This window comes from Balaenoptera acutorostrata, chromosome 5, assembly GCF_949987535.1.
Source record: "Balaenoptera acutorostrata chromosome 5, mBalAcu1.1, whole genome shotgun sequence".
NCBI classification, from domain to species: domain Eukaryota; kingdom Metazoa; phylum Chordata; class Mammalia; order Artiodactyla; family Balaenopteridae; genus Balaenoptera; species Balaenoptera acutorostrata.
Window position 1 is genome coordinate 24,246,689 of NC_080068.1, and position 16,951 is coordinate 24,263,639.

The 16,951-nt window shown below is 42.9% G+C and overlaps 1 protein-coding gene across 4 annotated transcripts in view; it reads right to left on the reverse strand.

The window, feature by feature from the left end:
* Positions 1-530: 530 nt before the first annotated feature.
* The window catches only part of TBC1D9 (TBC1 domain family member 9), a 109,477-nt gene continuing 93,056 nt past the window's right edge, over positions 531-16,951 (reverse strand). For 3 of the 4 annotated variants that reach the window (XM_057547065.1, XM_057547063.1, XM_028168315.2), the window contains 6 exons: positions 13,598-13,838; positions 8,135-8,200; positions 7,160-7,246; positions 3,940-4,014; positions 3,742-3,845; positions 531-2,638 (listed from right to left, as the gene is read on the reverse strand). In XM_057547065.1, the coding sequence (XP_057403048.1) occupies positions 1,913-2,638; positions 3,742-3,845; positions 3,940-4,014; positions 7,160-7,246; positions 8,135-8,200; positions 13,598-13,838 (1,299 nt within the window). In that variant the 3' untranslated portion in view covers positions 531-1,912. Of the gene's footprint in view, positions 2,639-2,883; positions 3,065-3,741; positions 3,846-3,939; positions 4,015-7,159; positions 7,247-8,134; positions 8,201-13,597; positions 13,839-16,951 lie in introns of all 4 variants that reach the window. The other variant, XM_057547066.1, reaches the window with a different exon arrangement.

Consider the following 16,951-nt stretch of genomic DNA (forward strand, 5'->3'; position numbering starts at 1 on the left):
TTTAAGTGATAGACAGAATAATGGAATAATGTATAACCATCTAAGAGTCGAATCAAATGAATGACTACTCAATTAAATACATACCACATGGTGTTACAGTGTACGAATCAGGGTTAAACAGAGGGATTTTCACCCTTTTATCACTTATGTAGGATAAGTTAAATAATTAGATGACTGACAATGATTCTCTTCCTTATTTTACATTCATATGCACATCACTATGTAGTGTATTTCTGTATTTCTTTTCTTTTCTTTCTTTTTTTTTTGGCTATGCTGCGGGCTTTTGGGATCTTAGTTCCCTGACCAGGGATTGAACCTGGGCCCCCAGCAGTGAGAGCGCCAAATCCTAACCACTGGACCGCCCGGGGAATTCCCCATACTGTATTTCTTATCTCAAAATATTTGCCTACAAAAATTTGTTACCTAAGTCAAAATGGTTGCCTAACATAATTTCCCCTGCAAAATTGTCAAAAGAATAATGTTATCATCACCTTAGACAGGAACTCAAGCACTGAGATAAAAGCCACATCTGAGTATCGGATGTATTTTATTTGTTCACATTTATCCTACTTGAGGTTAACACTACTTCATTGGACAGTTTAAAAAATCATTCTGTAAACAAAATAAAAAAGAGCAGCAACAGCTAAAATAAAGACACAATGGATACTAAAATAAAGGAATGCATTGGAAGGAATATTCTGCATAAGCAAAGAAAACGTGACCATGATTATGAATTCAACAATAAGAGAAAAAAACTCCAACATCTGTAAAAGACAAAACTATAATAGGAATAAAAAAGAAGCAACAATACAAAGTGCAGGTGCGATAGTTTTCATTTCCAAGTCCATTCAGGAAATAGAGCATACTATTCTTTTATATAAAGTGACAAGTTCCGCTTTAAACATTCAGTTACGTTATCTTGCAGGTTGTTTTTTCAATTTACATTATCTCTACTTTACATGGATTTAACTGGAAAGATGGTCCTATGTGATACATGGTATAATTTCTTGAACCTATGGAGAGTATGGAAATGGTAAAGTTTATTCTTTTACTTTTTGCTTCATTTGCAAATAGTAACAAGAAGCTGAAAATCTAGTATGAGAAGCATCAGTATTTTTACTCCCCACCCCCCAAAAAAAACCCTGAGCCCTCTTATCATTTTTGTTGCCACTTTCAGATTCTCTGTAACAAAAGACTGTTCATTTCCCCTGAATTCTGGCCCGCTGACTTAAATCATCAGTTTTGTTAAATGCAAAATTGGCCTGGTATTTGTCCAAATTGATCAGATAGAGGTGTTATTCTGGCATCACATAAAAATCACTTACACTTTCATAATTGCTTAGAACCTCAAAAGGGAACATCAGTTAAACATGATTTTTGAATAGAGGACTTTTATGAAATATATTTCAAATCTTAAAAAATCGTTTTAATGCTCCCTAAAAGCGGTATAGGATTTACCCCAGCTGACAGTGCCTCTTCCATTTAAGAACATTCTGTGTTTGTGGCATTCTACGTTCCTTACAGCTCTAATTTTACTTAAAAAGCCCAAATACACGTCTGCTGCCTTATTTAGTGTTAAACAGCACTACGTATACAGCTCAACAGCAAGATTAAGAAGTTATAAATACACACATATCACGGACAGAGTCACCTTTCTTTTGGAATTCATGGAATCAAACCGTATTCTGGTAAATCCCCCTCCCCCCCGACAAGAGCGTGTACTGTGCCTACATCGAGGTGTTTAAGTATTTCTCCAACAGCTTTCATTGTATTATATTATGAAAACACTAGGCTTTAAGCCGGGTACTAATAAATATTTAATTTAAAAGGAAGAAAGAAACCCCAACACAGAACATAAAAAAGACCCTCCCCCCCGCCCCCGTGCCGCGTGTCCCTACAGAAGGCGCGGGATTCACCCGGACATGGCCGAGATCTCGTAGTCACTGGCCGAGGTGAGGGGCTTGCCCATCATCCGGATGTTTTTCGCACTGGTGATCCTGGCCTTCATGCACACGGGCTTGTCGAAGTACTTCACCAGGGCAGGCTCTGTCAGGAGGGAGGCCAGGAACTGCTCGAAGGTGATGGCCCAGTCCCGGTCCAGGCTGCTGCTCCGGGGCAGCGCCGCGGGGCCCTGGCCGCTGCGCACCAGGACCGTGTCCTCGCCGATGTCTTCGCAGTGCAGCTTGTCCTCCTCGTGGGAGCCGGCACTCAGCACCGAGTACGAGGACATGGAGCTGTCGTCCTTGGTGTCGTCGTCGGAGATGAGCATGGAGGAGCAGGCCCCGTGGTCCCGGGGCGAGGAGTCCTCTAGCTTGATGTCCTCCATCTGGCCCCCCAGGGAGCGTTCCTCGCCGTCCCCCGCCAAGCTGGCCGGGAGGGGCGCCGCGGCTTCCGGCGCGTAAGGCTGGCCCGGCCCTTTGGTGGGGAAGAGCACGCCGCCGGGGACGCCCTGGTGGCCGGAGGGCCCGCCGCCTCCGCTCCCGCCCTCCCTGGCAGGCTGGGGAGTGAAGAGCTTGCCCACTTCCCCGATCTCCAGCAGGAGGCTGGTCACCGCCGCCGTGGCGTGGTACAGCTCCTGCTCGTTGGGGTCCTCGCTGAACATGTTATACATCGTCTTACACAGCTCGATAAACTGCCCCTGAAAAGGGATGGAGGGAAAACACACGTATTTGGCCACCTCATGAGGAGCACGGAGGCAGGACCCAAGCGGACTGCAGAGCCATTTAATATCGGGACTCCTACAAGATCCCGGAAGAGTCCTACCCTAGGGTGGATGGATGTGTAGTCTAAAGTCTCTTTAAATGCTTCCTTTTTTTAAACTGGGAAAACTTCTGACATCCATGAAAGTAGAAAGAATGAAATAATACACCTTTATAATAGTACCTATCATTCTAGAGTCAAGAAGGACCACGGGGTCTTCCCTGGTGGTCCAGTGAGTAAGACTCTGCGCTCCCAATGCAGGGGGCCTGGGTTCCATCCCTGGTCGGGGAACTAGATCCCACATGCATGCCGCAACTAAGAGCCTGTGTGCCGCAATGAAGATCCCACGTGCCGCAACTAAGACCTGGTGCAGCCAAAATAAATAAATAAATATTAAAAAAAAAAAAAGAAGAAGGACCATGTTATACAAATGTTTCACTAACTGTTTTATCCTTTCTTGCAGTATCTTAAGTAAATCGCAGACCTCACCTCATCTCATATCTACACACTACAGCAGGCAGCCCAATTTTTCCAAGGTCAGCTCCAATCCCCTCTCCCACGACACATCTGCTGGTGTCCACGGACCGAAGTCATGCCTCCCACCCCCACCAGGATGATTTATCTGTTCTTCTGTTAGAAAACAGCATTTGCATCCTGTATTTTAATTATTTATATTGTTTTATCGCCCTCATTACATTTCAGCTGTTTAAGGAAAAAAGTATGTCAGACACCTTTATAGCTGAGCACAGTGGTTTGAAAACAGCATGAGCTTGTCTTCTGAGTATCTGAGGGTATTGTTAAAGATTGGGATGAGAATGCATGTATTCTCAAATTTGAATATTTCGTGGTTCACATATTCTCTGAGGAGGTCATTTTCTCACAACAGAGCATACTTTTAATGCACAAAAGCATGCACAAAATAGATCCAAACAGGTACTAATTAAGCACCTTGAGGAGTGCTTATTCGACATTTACCTACCTATGACTAGAAAACAGAGCTTCAAGGTTTGAAATGCATGAACTACACTGTTCGGTACTCACCTGATTCAATTTGGGTAAATCCTTTGCATTCTTTGATTTGGATTTATTTTCTGGAGTCCAGAGTCTCAGATAATTACGATTTTCTTGAGAATTTGCCCTCTTCCCTAAAACCCAAATGCCAAGAAATAAGTGTTCAAAGGTCAAGAAGCAACTGTTGAACCAGCAGTAAAGGAAACACAGAGAAGAGAAAGTCTGTACCTCTGTTGGGCTTTAGACTCACTGTAACAAAGCCATCGTCTGCACCATGTTTGCTTCTGCTGTCCAATCCAACCACTACCAAGAAAGATTCGGAAGAAAAAAAGGAGAATGTTACATGATAAACCCATAGGTTTAGCAGGTGTAGTATAAAACAGAAAAACCTCTAGGTAGAGTTGCCTAATATAGCAAAACAAAACAAAAACAAAACCCCAGCACATAAATAATTAGGTAAACAACAAATAATTTTTTAAAGTGTGAGCTCCCACATATCACATGGGACATACTCACGCTAAGCAAATTATTTTTTGTCCACCTCACATTCAAATTTTACTGGGTGTCTCATATTTGATCTGACAACTGAGTGTTGCCTGCCAGATCAGTAAACAAAGGATGTTGCAGCCATCAAGCCAGCAGCACTGCAGCTGCCCCCAACTATGCCATCTCCACCCTGAGGGGATTCAGGATGGAGAAAAATAGGATACTGGCCCTAGATAGCTAAGGTGCATATCAAAGGAATGGTTTCAGTAAGCCCAGACTCTTGCATCTTCCCATACACAGAAAAGCACTAAATTCATTAACTTGAGGTATCTTGTTTCTTTAATTAACACTAATCTTTTGATGTTCCCACTACCTGTTGTTGTTGTGTTTTTTTTCCCGAAAAAAACCTTATATATCCTGGCTCTCCTCCCTTATTTCTTCAGAGCAGTCCCTCTGAGCTATGCGAGAGGCTGCCTCCTGGGCTTAAGTCCTCAGTATGTCTGCCGAATAAAACGTAATTCTCAACTTTTAGGTAGTGTATTTTTTTTTTTTTTCCAATCGAAAAACTCTCTCTCTAGGTGAAAGATTCCCCAAGAATTCTTTTTCACAAGCAGGGCTCGGTGTATAAATAGGAATTAAAGGAGTGATTTCATGTGGTGTTCAGTACTTAAAAAATGGTGGTGCTGGCCCCAGTGAATGTTGATTTCCCTCCTCTGTCTGTTACACTATCATCTTAACTTTGTATACATGAGATTGATCTTCTGCCAGGCTCTGCAAAAGATCAAGAACTCACTTTTTAAAAAGAAACTGACATCTATGTTGATAAAAGAAAACAAATGTCATGTGCTACTAAATTCCTTCAGATTCATAATCTGGCATTTTTTGACTTTCAAGAAAACAACTTATAATCGTTTTCTTCTTTCTTCTTAAAATAGGACATCCCAGGGCTTCAAAAGGGAGAGGTGTACAATCCCCCCAGTTTCCCATTCAGTTTGTCAGCTGTAAGAATGCATCCCAAGCACTTCCTCAGCCATACAAAAGGTGGCTGGTTTGTCGCATATGTAACCTTTATGTATTTAGTGTCAAATTAAAATCTCAGCAGCTTTTAAGACAGACTGAGGACAATGCACTATATATGCCGTGGAGAAAGTCCTCTCCTCTTAATGTTGAGTTAGCTTTAGGGAACAAGTAGATATTCCAAAATGTTATGGTAAGCCCCATGCAATGGATATTATACAGCCAATTAAAAACCATGTTTTCAGAGAATGTAAATGACATCGTAATAGGCTCACTGGATTTTAAGTGAAAAAAGGATACAAAACTGTATAGGCAGAAGAGGTGGAGATGGCATGTGCCAGAACACACTTGTTCTATTTTTAAGTTGTTCATAAAACAATCCTTCAGCCAAAACAAACAAACAAACAAACCTGTATCGGCAGTTTGATCCCAGTTTTATATATATATTATGGATATTATTATAATTATATGGATAAAAAAGGAAAATAAATACCTCAAGATATTAATTATTATTGATAGTTATCTTTATATCATGCAGTTTTAAGACATCATTGGCTTATTTTATATATTTTGACCCATATTTAAAAAATTTTGATACAAAGCAGTAGTACTTTTGGAGTTAGAAAAAACATTTTTTAAAAAGCATCTTTTGAGGCTATTAAATGCTACTGGCATGTAACCATTCCTGAAGCATTTCTGAAACAAGTGACTCCTATTCTGAGATGAGTGCCCACTAAGAAAGATGCGGCTAACATTTTGCAGCCAAAATATGATTGCTAAGGATTTGAAGAATATTGTCGGATGTGCTAAGGCACTATGCTAAGAGGCTTACTACATTATCTCACTAAGTCCTTACTATACCCAATGTGACAGCTCTCATCTCCACTTTCCACACAAGGACCCTGGTGCTCCCGGATGCCCGAAGCTGCCTGAGGTCATCTAGACAAACAGAGCTAGCATCCTGTCCAAAGCTCCTGCCCTTAACACGTATCACCAATAAGAAGACTGTCTGGCTCTCGCTCCTCTCCACTCAATCACTTAGGTGCTCACGGTTTAAAAGCAGGTGTAAGCTGTGCTTATTTGGGGACCGTAAGATTTAAGAGGCAAAAGGACCCAGGAGCAACCCATGCTGACTTTCAACCTTGGGTGAAGTCAGGAGGCTGCCTGCCCTACGGATGAAGTATCAATAGAATGGAGATAACGCACAGCAGCAGCAAGCCCAGACGCTGCTTAGATCCACACATGGCACAACCGAACAGGTTCAAGTGTAAATCTGGAGATGTTTCTAATGAGCCAGATCATGTCTGTGTAGATCTAACAACTTCACAGAGCAGGGGTCAGCAAACTTTCTCTGTAAAGGGCCAGATGGCAAATATCTGAGGCAATTCTACCACTGTAGCGTGAGAGCAGCCATAGGCAATATATAACTGAATGAGCTTGGCTGTGTTCCTGGCTGTGTTCCAATAAAACTTTATTTATAGGCAGTAATGTTTAAATTTTATATTAATTCTTTGATATAAATTTTATATTATCACAGGCCGTACAAATAGGTGGTGGGCTGGATTTGGTCCAAAGTTTGCTGACGTCTGTTGCAGAGCAGCGTATCTTTTATCAATGCTAGTCCAGATTCTGGAGAGCAGCGTACACCAGAATGACGTTCTTAATGAATGTTTCTCCCTATCAAGGAGAGGGGAGCAAAGTATATGCCCTACAGGTAACGCTTTTTCTAAGCCAGCAGGACACAATGTACATGGTCCTTTTGGTGGGCTGAAGTACCCACTCCCCAGTAGTTACTCAAGTTCAAAAATTTAAAAAGAAAGTAGCATATTAGGCACCTGTATTCATTATACTTCTTTGATTGCCTAGCTTTGGAGGCAACTTTTCCCAATAACAGGGGGCTCTGTAGAAAAGAAACAGAGAGGCCCTGACGAGGAAAGTCACTTACCATGTGTGCATTCTGGGGTGATATCTTCAAAGAAGTATTGAGTTGCTTCAAAAGCAGAATCTGGCTCGTCTTGATCAGAGGATGGCTCTGGAGAGGGAGGAGAGATGATTCTCATATTGGCAGGGCCATGACTCAATGAAAGTGTGCTTTCATTGTTGAAGAAATGACATGGGGCTCATGAGAAGCTGAAGTTACGAAGGTGGGCTGGAGTGGGGGGGGTCCCATCACTGGTGCGGGCCTTGAATGCCCACCTCCTCAAAACCCTTATGGGGGAGGGTCTCCCTCCAGTTCTAACTCCACCTTCCTTTATAACAACCCCACACTGAAGTGTCCCTTCACATTTGCCTTTTTTGGAGACTTTTCCTAAATCCTAAGGAATGATGCTTTAAGGAACCAAATTTTGGGAAATTGTACACTATAATGATAATTCCCAAATCTATAGTTTTACCCTATCTGTATCCTCGGAGCTAATCCCCCTTCCTTCCTCCCTTCCTCTTCCCTCCCTTTTTCCTTCTTCCCTTTTTCCCTCCCTTCCTTCCTTCCTCTCTCTCTCTCTTTCTCTTTCCCTCCATCCCTCCCTCCCTTTCTTTTTTAGTATTTGCTAGATATTTCCAGCTGGAGGCCATCCTTGTTTAAAACTGAACTCACAACTTCACCATCTTTCCCACTGTTTCTGTCAGTGGTAACACTGCTCCTCCTCGACTCAGAATCCCATGAGTTACCAAATGCTATTCGTTCTCTTGCAGAAGCCTGCTCTTTTCTATTACTGCAACTCACACTTCAGACAGGTGAATGATCATTGAATCAAGCACCTGCTGATTCAGGAACTCATGTAAAAAGTATCGTTCAGTTTGTTCTTAGTGACCAATGAGTGATTTTGTACATCAAAAAAAAAGGCAAACAGGTCTCACCAAAAAAGACTTCAAGCCAGGCCAGAGTCACAGGTATATGTGCTACTCTGTGTGTCTCGCTTACCAGGCAAGACGTGCATTTTGTACAGGAGTTTGAGCTTCTCTGTGAGGTCCCCATGGCACGCGGCACCTAGAAGTCACATAAGTACCAATGTGAAATGCACCATGTGTGCTACAATCCCCCCCCAGGCTCAGCGTCCCTCTGAAGCACGTACTTTTACAAATTGAAACCCAGGTGTCGTGTGGCAAAAAGTTTGGCCAGGACGTATTTGGGTTGAAAGCTCTGGAACCAGGATACCTGGTTTCAAATGCTTTGTACTTACTACGTGCCCTTGGGAGAGTGAACCTCTCTGTACCTCAGTTTCCCCTCTATGAGGCAGGATGATAAATTAGAAGATACTACCAGTGGTCTTGATATCAGGGCCCATGAAATGTGAGAACTAAAGGTGTTAACACTTAGAATAGAATAGCGGTTGGCACAAATTAAACTAGTGTTATTAATAAGAAAAGTCAGGTGATTGGGCCTCAACACCCTAAATACTTGCTAGAGTTCAGAAATAATCTCAATACATGTTTAAGAGTGCTTCAAATTACTCATTTTAGAAATCTTTTTTAGTTGCTTTTGGGGTCTCTTAAATATTTCTTCAGTTCAATTTAGCCTAACCTAGCCGCCATTATATCACCATTGCTTCAAGCCAAAGAATCCTGTTACTTTTTCCCTTACAGTCCATACGTATTTCAGGAATCAGAAAATCCTTTGTAAATACGTGTTCTCAGAGCGCCTAGTTGAAGGTTAATCAGATTTGGGAAAAGGGGAATCACAGGATCTGGATTGGTTGGCGGGGACACCAGGGGTTATCTCGTCCGGCCTCCCACTTAACGTAGGGGCCTCTTCACACATCCATGTCCACGTAAGAGAGATGTCTGAGCCTCCTCAGGGACGGGAAACTCATCACAACCAGAGGCACCTCATCTCACCGGGGAATTCTAGAAACACTGAAAGGGCTCCTGTCATTTTTACTTTAGTCAGGACCCTTAACCTGCAGGTTCAAGTGCATAAATTCCATGAACCACAAACGATGTAAAATGTGGCCACGTGCCGATGTCAATTTTTGGGAAGATCTCCACAGTCCTTATCAGATCTCAAAGAGATCACAACTCAAAAAAAGGTTTAGAACTATTCCTTTTCCTTCCTCTTTAAAGTCAAACAGAATAGGTCTATTATGTCTTCATTACAGCAATCCTTCAGATTTTAAGGACAGCTGTCCTGTTCCTCTCCAGCTTATCTTTTCAAGGCAACTTTATGTCCCCCAGGCTATACCTCTCTACATTTTTTCAACTTTCTTATACCACATGGTTTGTACACTCTTCCCTATTCTTACCCACATTCACCTAATGTGTTAATGTGTCCATCAATAATCCTCCGGACAGAGAGTTCCAGAAGCCTCTCGTCCGCTGCAGAGAATAGTGGAACTGTTCTTGACTCTTAGCCTAAATCTGCATTCAACTCTTTATACTTTTCACTCTGGAGTTTCTTATTGACCACATAGTTAACTAAACCCCCAGATGCTTACACACTGACTAATACTAACCATGAAAATAATGACAGACATTTATGAATCATTCACTTTGTGTGAAACCCTATGTTAACTACTTTCCATATGCATTTCACTTTCTTCTCACAATAATTCTACGAGATGGTCACAATTATTATCCCAACTTTACAGATGAGAAAAGTCGGGCTTATTGATATTAAGTAATGTTCAAGGGCATAAGCTAGCAAGTGGCAGGCCCAGGATTTGAACTCAGATTTGTCTGACCCTAGATCACATGGTTGAAACCACTATACTATATATGCAGACATACAGTTCTTTTACCATCATTTCTTAAAATTTAAGACTTCTGATTTATCTCTATCAGTTTGTTTTTGCCAATCATTTCCTCCTCTGATTTCTTTAAATCTTGTTTTTGTCCTCCAACACAATGGTTGTCTCTCTTCACTTTGTGTAGCCAGCACATTTGGTTGTGGTAGCTTCTCTACCTTTATAGTTTAAATCCCTGACTGAGTCAGGTAGAGGGGGATAAGCAGTAATTGTAGTGACAACAATAAGTAACACTTTTTGAGCCAGGCACTGTTGTAGGAACTTGAATTATTTCTTTTAGTCCTGACAATAACTATTTTGCAAATGAGGGAACAATCACAGAGGTTAAATACCAAGCTCAGCATACTAGAGAACTCTCCATTGACCGTCATGCTTTGGGTGCAGGGTTCAGACAGTCATTGAATCACCAACATCCATATCCCTCCAACTTTCAGTCTATAATGAGTTATCTGTCCAGTGACCAGCTGCCTCATGACATCTATGGCATGTTTAGAAATGCTGCCTTCCAGCAATACCACTGGAAAAGGAGGTCCAGCTAATTTGTGGTTTGCGATTGTAATCCCTCATCCCTAATTCCATAGAGATGGTCTGTTCACTAATTTCTAGAGGGATCTTTCTGGAGATGAACATTGAAATTACTGATCCATCTCTTCCAGAATTCATTCTTTAGTTTCTTAAGACTTGAACAGAATTTCTCTTTTCTAGTCTACTTGTCTGTCTCCATAGCTGTAATCAACCCGCATGACTGACTACACCTCTGAGACCCCTCCCGGCAATCTGGGTGGAGTTTACTTTGCTCAGAGAACTCAACTGCATTTTTAAGAAGCCTAAGTACTCTTCTCCAATGTTTTCACTATCTTGGACTGCAAACCTCTCTTTCCTTTTTGGAAGATTTTGAAGAGTATTTACCTTGTTGGGGTTTGACTAGGCTTAAGTAAATTAAATATTTATATTTTTCCTATCACTTTCTACACGTGTCTGGTACTTTCATTATGAACATCTTTGCTAGAAGCAGATTTGCATCACAACTAATTGGCTGTAAGGCCATTTTGCCATAAGAGATAAAAATAACTGGTTGATGGTTACATTACACTAGAAAATAAGATATTGATTTTTGCAAATCCTTCAGCGAGCTAATCTAAGCCAGACTGTGTTAAAATTTTCACCATTTTCAAGAAACTTATACCCATCAGGAATCACATCACCATTTCCTTTTGGGGGGATAGGAGGAGCTTGATTCTTTGTTTGCCTCCAACGTCTAATACTGCATGATAAATTTGGTAAAGACGGCCTGAGAGGACAATCTATTGTATCCAAATTAGCTAAAGAATCAATCATTAATGTTCTCGAAGGCTGTTGTGAATTAGTAGCTGCTTCTTTTATATTTGCCATAGCTTGGTAAACTTTTGGTTTCGACGAGTGGGAGGCATGACTGTGCTCGTCGAAGGATTTATAAAAACTGATTTGTTATCTTTTTCTAGTGTCGTAACTGTCAACCAATTATTTTTATCTCTTATGGCAAAATGGCCTTATGGCCAATTAGCTTTGCAGCAAAACTGGCTGCAGCAAAGATGTTTACGGCAAAAATTCCTAGAACCCTTTCTACGAGCAGAACCTGTCTCTTTTTTTCTCCTCCTTATTTTTGTCCAAAGGTAATTTTAAAAAATCTCCCTTTTGATAGACACCAAGGTGATAATAACAGTTACTTTGGAGCAGAAAAGATTAGGAGAGGGTCAAAAGGGTCTTTAGCCTTGCCTGGATTGTTTTACTTTATTTTATTTTGTTCACTTTTTTGAAAAGCAGAATGTATTTATGTTACTTTTGTAATTAAAAATTAATGCCTCCTTCTTCCCTAAAAAAAAAAAAAAAAATCCTATTTGCTGTCCTTAGCACAGAGTAATGAGAACAGCCCTTATCTGAATCCTGGGCCCAGTACGTACTAACTGTGCTTTTCAGTTCAATAACAGACGTATACTGACTTGCTAAAAATGAATGTTCCAGCAAGTTGCTTAACTTTTCTAAGCCTCCATCTTTTAACTGACAATGGGGGTATTAATAGTAAGCAGACAGGTAATAAAGCATAATATTGATAGTAACTGCACAAACGCTGCTTCCAGGGTGCCTGAGTTCAAACTCCAACTTTGTAGTTGTGTGCTTTAGGTAAATTAAATGCACATAAAGCATGAGGGCAGTGCCTGGCTGAGTAAATGCTGTATAAATGTTAGTCATCAATACTATTATTACCCTCAAAGGTCTGTTGTTTGGATTAAGTGATAAAGTACAAGTTCTAAAGCATCACAACACAACCTGCACTTAAAAAAGGCTAGTTTCCTCCATGTACCCCCTTTGAAGGATATATCTGAGTGCTTTATACAAATAGTTTTTACTTATCTAAGAGGACCTTATCTACCCCCCCTTTGCTTTTTTAACAACCATCAGCTTTCTCTGGCCTTTAAGGCTTCCAGTCATTATTCTTTTTTTTTTTTTTTTAACTTTATTTATTTATTTATTTATTTATTTTTGGCTGTGTTGGGTCTTCGTTTCTGTGCGAGGGCTTTCTCTAGTTGCGGCAAGCGGGAACCACTCTTCATTGCAGTGCGCGGGCCTCTCACTATCGTGGCCTCTCTTGTTGCAGAGCACAGGCTCCAGACGCGCAGGCTCAGTAGTTGTGGCTCACGGGCCTAGTTGCTCCGTGGCATGTGGGATCTTCCCAGACCAGGGCTCGAACCCGTGTCCCCTGCATTGGCAGGCAGATTCTCAACCACTGCGCCATCAGGGAAGCCCCCAGTCATTATTCTTAATGATTTAGGGTAATTTTTGGAATCATCGTTGGCTCTATGTCTGACGTCTTCATCTTTCGTGGGCACAGGTCATGTTCAAGAGCATGGACCAAGGTCACAGAGTGGCACAGTTGGAATTTTAGAAAGTCTTCCTTCTCATCTCATTCAGGCAGCCTGACACCATGCCTGCTATATCCACAACCTCATACTGGGCGGGCCAAGCCTGACCACCACGTAGCTTTTCTGCTCAAATGTTAGTGGAACAAGAGTCCAGTGGAATACAGGACAGGAAACAGGTCAGACAGTGAGGCGGACAGGCAGAAACTCGTGCTGCTTGTGAGGTGAGGGTGTGCGTTCTCAGGGTGGACGCCCTTCCTCCCCGCAAAATGGAGAGGAAAGACTTCCATTTAGACTGCGGGGCTGTTGCTTTTTTTTTTTTTTTTCAGCTCTTTATTAAAAACATTATGAAATGTTTTATAAAATTTTATGAAACATATGTACTGTAAATATATTTTTTGACAAAGAAAAGCAATCCATCCAAACATTCCTTCCCTTGTAAAGTTATAGTAATTTGTGGTTTCAGTGTTTAAGTTGGCATTCTTGCAAACTCTCTGATAATGTATTTTAACTAGTGCTGAGGACTATCGAATGTAGAAGGTAACGATTTAATCATATAATATATCCATTAACTAAAAACGAATTTTACAGTCAGCTTGCAAACCTTAAAATGTGCTTCTCTGTCCTGTAAACCTTGTCTTCTGAAGCGAGCGGGGCTGTGGTCCTGAGGGCGGCACAGAGAACCACGAGGACCACCTATTCCCCCCTCCCCCTGCCCCAACTCATGCAATAACATCACGTCCTTACTCAGTCCAGAGACAAACTCTCGGAAGTTGATCAGAGAATCTCCATTTTCATCTAATAACTGGAATAAGCGCGAGGCAAGCACGTCAGAGTGAGTTCCACAGGCCCAGGGAAAGAGCAGAGCAAACATGCCCTTGAACTGCTCAAAGTCGATGCGGTACTGCTCGAGATAGGGCAGGCTAGGGTCATGCCGGTCCAAGGCATTGCTGCTCCCACCCCAGTAGCAGCTGGTTAGGTGTTCCGCCTGAAAAATCAAAGAACAGGAGGACTACTGGGGACTGCATCTCACAGCAAATACCAAGAAGAAAGGCCTTCCCTCAAATTTGGAAAAAGGCTTTAGGTCACCCGTGTGCATCTCCTGGGGGTGGGGGGCAGCGGTCTGGTCCCAGGGCCCCTCGGCTTCTCTTCTACATATATCTCCACTTGACCCCGCTCCCCACAAACTCCATGGCAACTGTCTCTGTGTTTACATCTGGCATGAAAAACCCGGTTCAATTACTGGCATAGGTGAAAAAAGAAAGAAAACCCTCCCCCTCCCCATTTTCTTCTCCCCACACCCATCCCCACACTCACAAGCATTTTAAGAAGTAACTCCCGTAAAGACAAACTTTTTTTTTTTTAATTTAAAAGAAATACATAGAATGTTAACCTGAAAAAAGGATCTGTAATTCAGGCAATCTGATCACCTTGTGTCCTCAGTGAGGATGGTACAGCCCAGAGGGTAAGTAGCTCCCGCAGGGTCATCTAACCAGTTAGTCAAAGCAGAATCATCATGCGATTTTGGGTCTCCAAACTCCTAGTTTAGTGTCCTGTAAACCCCCTGCTTCCTGGTCATCAAAATCACATTAATATTATCCTAGTCATCCAGTAGTCAGGCTACAAGTGTGCGGTCCTCCTGTTTCACGCATCTGAAAATAGCTCCAGGAAAATTATGAGTAGGAACCACTAGGGTGAGGAGTACAGAGATCCAACAAAAGGCTTCTTATTTCTGTCCTTGGAAAGAAGGCTGCCTCTTTATTCATGATGTCATACTGATTCTGGTAGAAATATACGCCCATTCTAGGAAGACCGCAAAGAAAAAACAGCTAACAGAAAGGCCAGGAAGAACACCCCAGCTCCCCTGTATGGAGACATTTACCGTTAACACTGAATGGTAGCCTGGGGAGACGGGAGGGGCATCCAGAGGGAGACTTAACTTTTTACTTTATTCTCTGTTGTACTGAGTATTTCATTATAAGCATGTATAAATATTGCAAGAGCAAAAGGCACTTACAAAACAGATCTCCCCCTCCCCGTGCCTAGGGGTTCTGAGAAGGGAAAGTCAGTGGTGAGTGTGTAGTGTACTTCAGTGTTGTTCTCACTTAGAATGGAGCAAAGAGGACCAATGTCTTTGTCCTCACTGTTTGCTGGGAATTGTAGCTAATAACCCCAAAGAGTGGAGCGAGAGTAGGCAAGAAAGGAGGAAGGCGAGGTTTCTGCAGGGCAGCCTCGGGAGAATAAAGGAAGTGTGTCAGGTCCACCAGGCTTCGGGTGGAGATGGGGGTGGGCTTGGGAGGAGTGGTGATGGTGGTGACATCAGGGAGAGGAGGGTCCGAGGGACTGCACGGGTTGAGCTATGCTCTGAAGTGATGCCCAGCAGCCCTCTGGGTGGGACGGTGTTGGTGATACATCCCCAGGAAGGGTCCTCTTTACCAGAGCTTCGTCAGTGGATGAAGGTTACCCATAGCACTTCCTCCTAACTAAAGCGCTCACGTTCCTCTGGAACCAGGCCTGAATGTGGTGCAGGCACTTTCACCGTGCTCACAACCTTCAGGAAACGACAAGCCATGCAGACCATGACCCTCTTCTTTGATGAGACCCCCTACTCCATCATTTGGGCACTAGGGACCCGAGATTGAAAAAGGACTAATTTAGAAAGAGTTCAAGAGAAACTAAAGCATAGGGGCTCTGACCACATTTTCCATCAAATCTGCCTCAGGGTGGCGGCCTTTCATCTTTTTCTACCAAGTTTTAGGCCAAAGCCCAAGGCAGAAAGCTCCGTGGGAGATAAATGTCTCTTTCCTTTGTATCCAAGGGAAAACCCCCAGAAATTGGCTTTATAAGGGACTAAGAGTCTGGCAGCATGTCTGACACAGTAATGCCTCCATAAACGTTCGTTCAGATGAATTAAAGCCAATGAAAGTCTTCACAAGACTCAAGAAAGAGTTGGTAACTGAAGTCTTTGTCTTGGGTTCCACAGTACCCGAGAGTCCTTCCCACCCTGACACCAGCCAAGGGTCTCGGGTTCTCTCTTGGGGCGCTCAGCAGACTTGGGGAACTCGTGTTTGTCAACACACCCTTAGGGCAGGGTTTTGGAGTGTAAAGAAAGCTTTCTTCAGGCAATACCCTCGGCGTACAAATGACACACCTGGTACCTGGAGGTGCATAGACCAGAGAGTGCAGGGGTGCCGGGGTAAGAAGACAAGGGCACCCCTGCCTCTGTGTCTTCAGTGATCTCCGGATCTTGGACTTCTGCACCACCAGCCCTGGTCTTCCTTTTCCGGGTGTCCCCAGAGCCAGCCTCCTCTTTCTAAGGTCGTAGCGCTTCCCGTTATCTGTGCGTGGTCTTGCCGCCGACTCCCGTGTCCGTTTAGTTACCCCCAAATCCTGGTCCTACCAGCACCACCCTGTGAAGCAGATTTCTTCCAGTCCTCAGTATCCTTTGAAAATCTGATCTCAACTGGATCATTGTATCTTCTTGTTTTGATCCAAGTTGGATCACTGATCGTTTTTGCTTAACGAAACGAAGAGGGACTCCCTCCTTACGGAAAACCAGCGTACGCGGAGCAATTAGCTACCGCGCTTTACGTTTCTGAATAAAACACGAATGAGATGGCACTAGACACTTCGCCGTCAAGTGCTGAAGGCAGCCTGGTGGGGACGCAGTGGTCCACTCTGTTGGTCATGCTGCTGGGCTGCACAAAGCCATCAACCTCTCTCTGCCCGCCCCAGAAGCACGCAGAGATGATACTAGATGGAAAACTGATCACTAATTCACCTACGTATTCAACACACATGTTTGGAACACCTAGCGGGGAGAGACACTAAACTAGGCACCAGTGAGACAAAAGGAAATAAAACAGTGGTGCCTCCAGTAGCTAAGAGGCAAGCGGGAACATTTGCAAAGATATTCCCAGCTCTCACGTTCTCTGAGCCTAAGATCTATTAGTGTGCAACTCAGATCTTTATGTTTGTCCCTTTATGTTCGTTCCTGTAATATCTTTGCAGTCCTCGACCGTCTTCCTGAGTTCTGGAAGTAAAAGGCTCTGTACACAAGAAGCTAGCCAATTAAAGATTGTGATAAAATCGGTACCCGCA